This window comes from Adiantum capillus-veneris, chromosome 2 (genome assembly GCF_014529385.1).
Source record: "Adiantum capillus-veneris isolate H3 chromosome 2, ASM1452938v2, whole genome shotgun sequence".
NCBI classification, from domain to species: Eukaryota; Viridiplantae; Streptophyta; class Polypodiopsida; order Polypodiales; family Pteridaceae; genus Adiantum; species Adiantum capillus-veneris.
Window position 1 is genome coordinate 52,948,099 of NC_140932.1, and position 7,382 is coordinate 52,955,480.

The window sequence follows — 7,382 nt, forward strand, 5'->3', positions numbered from 1 at the left end:
TGGATGAGTAGGCTCTAGTACCAGTTACACCTTATAATGAAGAAAATTCGTCAAGCGTTAGAGTAGAGGATGCATGGTATACTGAGTCAACTCCGGCCATGGTAGAGCCTCTTTATTAGACATCTCTAGAGGCAGCACTAGTTTAATTTTTTGAAAATCAAGGAGAAAGACTACCCATGGTAAAGCAAATTCCTAAATAGAGAACATGAAATTTCCGTAATTGTGGTTGAGATGACCATTGGAAAAATGATTGTCCAAATCTATATAAGAATGCTAGATCAATTGAGCTTTACTGCACGCAACACAATAGAAAAGGTGGACATTTTCCTGACGATTGTCCTAGAAATCCGGTGACCAAAGGAAAAGCAACCATAAACATAGTACAAGCCATGCCAAGTAGCTCCTTAGATGGTAAACCCACAATTCCAATTGAGGTAGTTACCAGGGCACAAGTTAGGAAGACCACAAAAAACAATGCTAGTGAACCAAAACGAAAAGAAATCCTTCGAGAGACTCTTAGAAAGAGAGACATAGATGTTACAATCTTAGAAGACAAAAACAACAAGCAAAGTTAAAGAGAAACTTTAGAAAATGGTCGACGAAATAGCTTAGTAGATGTCATCAAAGTTCAAAAATCAAAACCAAGATCAAGAGGATCTGTGTTGGTAGACAAAATATAAGAGGACATCAATGCAACCTTGGAAGCCTTCAAAAACATATCTAAGCCATCGACTTAAAAAAAGAAAAAGAAAAAGGTAATTAAAAAAATATTCGAATATCCTAGCTCCAAAGTTTACTCACGAGTCACTTTCGGCTTTCACCATGGGAACGTGGGCCTAATCAATGCATGAAAAATTAGCTCTTCATTTTGATAAAATTAGCATAAAGAAAAAGATAAGGAAAAAGGAAAAGAAAAAGATAAGAAAAAAGAAAAAGAAAAAGAAAGAGAAAATAAAGATAGGATGAGGTGAGTAAGTAGCTTGAAGAAGTTTTGAAAAGCAAGATAAGTTATTAAGATAAGTAGAATGGAATTATCAATAAAGAAGATAAGCTATTAAAATAAGTGAAGGCACTTATCTAAAATATGCATAAAAAGACTTCTTCTCTTCTCATTTTACACTTCTCTCCTTCATTTTCTCAAGGTGGAAACTTGAGAGTAATCTTGAGAAAGCCATAGCCAAGCCTCTTTCACACACATCTCCTACACGCATATCCTTCTCCCAAAGAAACTATAGCCAAAATCCTAATCAAGTTTGTCAAAACTTGATCTTTTTCTTCACATTACACTCTCCCTATCCTCTCTCCTAGCCCTCAAGCTTTCCCTAGGTTGAATCTCATTTATCTCATTACTTTCTCTCAATCCAAGTAGAAAAATTGGTGGTCTTTAAGTGAAGGTGAAGAGAGAGAGAGAGAGAGAGAGAGAGGGAGAGAGAGACGACTACGTTCAAAGTAAGGATACACATTAATGTAACATTTTCTTGTTCTCTTTATGCTATTGCATTACCTTCCATGCTTACTTAAATTCATGTTGAAGCTCTTACAAGCAAGTCTTTCCCTTGTTTGCTTGGGAAGAAGACCAAATTCTTAATTTTGTTCTTTCTTTCTAACTATGGTTCACTACTAGTCATAACTAACCACGATGTTATTTCAAGATCTTTAGATTATCAGGCTAATATGACATAGAGAGAGAGAGAGAGAGAGAGAGAGAGAGAGAGAGTAGAAAGCACTCTCTTTAACCATAGGTGACTAGAGAACATATTTACCTAGATAGTATGCATAATGAATAATGATTAATATCTTTAATTATCCCTTAATCTCTCACAAAAACCTTTTTATTGATTTTTTAAGCTTACAATTATTCTCTTACCTTAATTAATCTGACAAAGATAAATGCCATAAATCAAAAGCAACTAAGTAGTAGAATTATTTTTGAAACTAACTTTATTTTCCAAAAGAGGAATTATAATTTTTTCGCTCTCATGAAAGTCTCATAACTGTTTCTTGATTTTGCATGAATTATGTGTGTGAAAGTTTTAGTCACCTACTTAAGTGAATATCTAATTCTCTCAAGAAGGAGTTGAGTTTCTACAAGAAATTTTATCATAGCTAAATGAGTTTTCTTTGAAAGAGGATCTCCCTTTCAAGTAGGGACATTATCCTCTTTCCCCTCTTGTCAATTGGAAAATTTCAAATCCTTAAACCACTCCTAACTACAGAATGAATCCTCTCCATGATAGCCAGGTATGTCTAAATCCCATCTCAAAGAAGGATTTGTTAACCATTCATATTTAATTGCATAAGCATTTTCACTACACTAGCATACCCACTCTTAGGAACTTTGCATTTTACTTTTATACGATCATTCATTGAATGGTTCTACTCTTCCACAATCAAGCATTAACTCTTGCATGATCACTCAAAAGAAGTTTATGATTGTAAGTTGATGCACTCTCAAGTTCTATGTTTGCAATTTATGACCCACTCTAAATCAAAGATCATCATAAAGAGCGTATGTATCGTTCTTTCAAATTTGTTCTGCAATGGTGATATGGAGGAGGGGTGGTAAAGGGATAGCTTCACAAAAGTGATGTCCGTGTTGCTTGAACATAAAACTCCCATCACTTCCATGAAGATGTCCCATGGATGAAAAATAGTGCAAAGAAAACAAATGGAAAGATGGGATTAACTTGAAACTTACGTCGAGACAAAACCTTAAACTCCCAAGAGACTCGTTGTATTTCTTAAGGTTTTGTTTGAGTAAATATTAAAACGAAATAGGAACTAAGGGATTATAACTGAAGGAAATCGGTTTCAATTTTAACTAAGATTAAAACTTTACCAAGAAGATTTAGCGTGGATAGCCCTAACATAACATAGAAGTTTTAAGTGTGAAACTTGACCTATATGATTGGAAAAATAACGACGCAGGTGTTTATCTGTGGGATGCAACAAGGAATGATTCTTTTCGGTTAGGATTGATAATTGTTGGTTTATGTTTTGAGCTTGAGTTCATTCAATACCCTAGAAATGGGATCGGATTGAAGTGTATCCCGACCGGGTGGTGAGACACGCAGATATGTCTGACAATCGACATAATCTGGATAGACCTCATGCCGACGCGAATGGAGGAAGAAAATGGATCCAAAGTGAGATCAGATAAAGAAAAAAGATGTGATTTAACTAAGGAACTCTTTTAATTGTTTGGTAAAAAAGAACGTTGGAAAGGCTAAGAACCTAAATTGGCTATATCGTAATTGTCCTCATTAATCCGACCTTTGCTTTGCTTCTTGGAATATTTATTTAAAAGGAATATAAGATATATTAATTTTGTAAACCTTTTTCAAACAAAATAAATAAAAATTCAAATTCAAATTGTGTAAAAACGTCGCCTCCACACGTGGTGGAAGAGATATGATACCCCAATCTTCGAACGAGGATAGGGATATGCATAAAAAAGTATATGTGATTGCTTGAAAGATAACTAGATAACTTCCTCACACTTCAGAGATAGGGTAGGAGTTTGTGTTGTGCATGAAAATACACACACTTAGCTACCCCTTCTTCAGTGGTGTGCCTCATCAAGAAGTCTAACGTGGTGGAGAGTTTGATCAAAAGCTGACACTTCTTAAAAGAGATGACACGTAAGATGAACCAAACGTATCAAAAAATAAGCAACCGCCACACACGGCAGGCCAAAAAGAAAAGGTAAAGTCTTCAAATTCTCTAATTAGTAAGTCACTTGTTCTCATGGTGACTAATCTAGTACACAGGACATGGGAAGACTTCTTGTGTGTATAAATACACACTAGCATTACAAGCCAACCTGCCGAGCAATCGATTATCCCAAAGATCATCGGCCTTGGGAAAGATGCTCTGCAATATTGTAGAAGCTTCTGATGTAGAGGAGTAATTCATGAGAATATGGCGGGTAGCAATTTGAGAAGAAGGAAGAGGGCCATCAAAGAGGCCAGAGAGGGAGGGTGCATCCACAGCCTTGAGGCCTTTGATCATGTCAACCAAGTCCTCCATGGAAGGCCTTTGCTGAGGGTTTCCTTGGAGGCACCAAAATGCGATCCGCAATAGCCTCTCAGCATCCCCTCTTATGTATACCCCCTTAAGCCTCTCATCCACCAAGCTCTCCCACCTTGCTCTCTCCATTGCATCTAGCCCATGCCGAAGGGGCAGCACCTTTTTCCTCGTTGCACTAGTCCTCTCTTCTTCTTGCTCGTTATAATGTTGCTTTGTGACCATCTTCCCACTCACAAGCTCTAGGAGCACCATCCCAAAGCTGTAGGCATCAGTCTTCTCTGTTAATAGAGCTCCCACATGCCAACACTCCGGCGCCATGTATTTCCACGTCCCGCACGGCGTCTTGTTGGTAATATGCGTCATCTCTGGACCCATGATTTGAGACAACCCGAAATCTGCAACCTTGGCCTTGAATTTATCATCCAAAAGAAGATTGTCTGGCTTGATATCCCTGTGTACTACCTTCTTCGGGCAATGCGCATGCAAGTAATGTATGCTAGTAGCTGCGTCAACAGCAATCTGAAACCTCACATCCCACCTAAGTATGCTTGAATCAGAGAAAATATGACCGCTAAGAGAGCCATTTGCGACATACTCATACACAAGCAGGCGCTCCGTTCCTTCTGCACAAAAGCCGATCAGGTTTACCACATTCACATGCTTTATAAATGCAAGGTTTTCGATCTCTGCCATGAAATCTCTGTTCTCTCTCCCTAAATCGTTCTCATAGCGTCGCCTGCGGAACTGATGAAGCCTTTTGATTGCCACCTCCAGTGGTCCTTGAGGAGTTTTGAAAGTTCCTTTGTATACGCTGCCGAAGCCACCTGCTCCGAGCTTGTTATCTTCATGAAATCCATGAGTCACCATGAAGAGATCCTGGAAGGAGAATTGGTTCGGCCCGCCGAGCCGACTGAGGTTGACAAATACCTCACGGAACCTTGTTGACTGCCTGGATCTCATTTTCTGTCTGATGAAAAGTGCAGCAATGAAGAGGATAATTATTAAGGAGGTGGACAACACTATAAGAGCTATGGCATAAGAGGGGAGGCTATTGTCTGTGATCCCATTAGCTGAATTATTAGCTATGATTTTGATGAAGGAGGTTAGATAGACATTACCAGATCCGACACCATTGTGAAGAGCAGTGCGAAATAGCCAGCATGATGATGAAGAGTTTGCATATGACGATGAAGAGTTTGCGTAAGAGCCTGCTGTGCAATTGCAGTCATGAAGACACTTCTCCTCACACTCCTCAAAGGATAAAGAGCTGAAGTCCTCTTTGGTTGATCCAGGGAAGCCAAAAGACGTCTGATTCATGACACTCGTGTAGTTGGAGCAGTTTAGGGAGGGGGGCGGATCGCACTTCGAACCATTGCGTGTAAAGCTTTCCGGGCATGTGCATACATTCTGATCTAGTTGTGAGACTGGCAAGGGGCACCCGCCTCCGAGTAACTGGTTGGTGTCCTGATTCTTGTTGCAAATGCTGTTCTCCCCACATGTGTCAAATACATCACATTGGAAATACAGGGCCTTCCAGAGAGGCTTCCATGTCTTAGATGCAGTAGACCATGTGAGAACCTGAAGGTTGCCATCCACACCGAGTTGTAACTTTCTCATGCTATTGGTAGCTGGTGCTGACTCATTGCAGCTTACATTGACCCATATTTGCTTCCCATTTCCATTATACAGGCTAAGTGTACCCATGGAGTCCATTGTGAAGCTCGTGTTGAAGAGCACATCGTCGATGCCAGGAGGCGGCTCAGACCAGTACTCAAATGTGTCCTGGAAGAGGAGGCGTATGCGCCCAAGGGATCCTCCACTTCCGAAGACGAGGCTGTATTTGGGCGAAAGCGAGGGATCATTGGCTGCAATCCAAGGCACGAGGCTGGAGGAGTTGTGAAGGAAAGTGAAGTTTTGGGTGGGCAAGAGAGTGTCTGTGGGGTGATCAAAGCTTTGCCATACAACTCTTGATGTGGTGTCCCTTAGGACAAAGTTTCCAGTGTCCAGGAGCTCTGCTTGTGAGGCGTTAGAGTCGATGCCTTCAAAGAGGAGGGTGGAAGCAGCCCAAATGGTGATGACGCTACCGGAATTATTGGAAATGAGCTCAAGTCGGCCATCATGCGTGAAGCGGAGGATGCTGTTCATGCCGACGCTCCGGTTGCGATTGGCGGTCCAGACAATGCTCTGGTTGGAAGGGAGGGAGGAATACCAGATGCCCACATAGTAGGTGTTGGGCAAGAGGGAGAAAAAGCCCATAGAGAAGGCTCCAATGGGGGATGTCCATACAGAGTTTGAAGAAGGGGTCAATTCCGTGCTGCGGTAGATCACAGCACCATGGCTCATCAATATATCGACATGAATTAGGGCTGGCCAATATACGACGATCATTAGCAGCGACAGGAATGAAGGTTGTGCAATACGGAGCTGCATGGCAGATGTGAGAGAGAGAGAGAGAGAGAGAGAGAGAGATGAAAGTAATGCAGTGAAGCTAGTAGCAGAATAAGCTGCTCTTTTAATTAGCCGCCTCCATAGGAGCGGACTCAGCAGAGGCAGCAGCCTCCGATCTCTCTCTCTCTCTCGCGCTCTCTCTCTCTTCCTTCTTCCAAAAACATCCACAGACGCATGTACTTCGTACATGTCACAAACATCTCTCTCTCTCTCTCTCTCTCTCTCCCTCTCTCGGGGGTGTGTGTGTGTGTGCACGCCAATAAAAAGAGGAAAATGGTATGACCTTTCTATCGCCCAAGTGTGGTGGATTGGTTATGCCATTTCCCTCTTGAATAACAACAGCTCTTGAGTTCATCTTCTCGTCGACTAGATCTTTAAGGTCTCTTGGGATTGTTTCAGACGACGTTAAAACTTTGTTCTACTTCTTCTTCTTCTCTCTCTCTCTCTCTCTCACACACACACACACATGTTCTTTGTTTTGTCACCTTTGTTTACAGTGACTATCTACTTCTCTACAACACAACTAACCGTGACCATGAAAACCTTAGTCAACTCAATTCAATGCTTCTATGCCTTAGGCCATCCGACTGGTTTTACTTACTTCCCCCCTCTCATGATGCTATGTTTTACTGCATGGCATTGCCAAGTTCATGTTGCCCTAAACTGAGTATTTCGCCTAGAATAGTTTCTTGATGTGTGTGTGTGTGTGTGTGTGTGTGTGTGTGTGTGTGAGTGAGAGAGAGAGAGAGAGAGAAATAACATTAGGTGAATAGTACGCTATCAAGCGTGTGGTGTAGGTTATTTTACGTAATCTTCTTTTCTTTTACATACATGATTTTTGTCACAAATCATTTTAACGTGCCAATTTTACTATTATAAAATGGGGAGGGATCCCCCTTGCCCCC

The 7,382-nt window shown here is 41.0% G+C and overlaps 1 protein-coding gene across 1 annotated transcript; it reads right to left on the reverse strand.

Annotated features, from left to right (window-relative positions):
• Positions 1 to 3,699: 3,699 nt before the first annotated feature.
• LOC147462793 (G-type lectin S-receptor-like serine/threonine-protein kinase At2g19130) lies at positions 3,700 to 6,862 on the reverse strand. The gene has a single exon (XM_086485567.1). It carries the CDS (start codon positions 6,664 to 6,666, stop codon positions 3,760 to 3,762), a length of 2,907 nt encoding a protein of 968 aa, XP_086341693.1. The 5' UTR covers positions 6,667 to 6,862; the 3' UTR covers positions 3,700 to 3,759.
• Between the last annotated feature and the right edge of the window lie 520 nt (positions 6,863 to 7,382).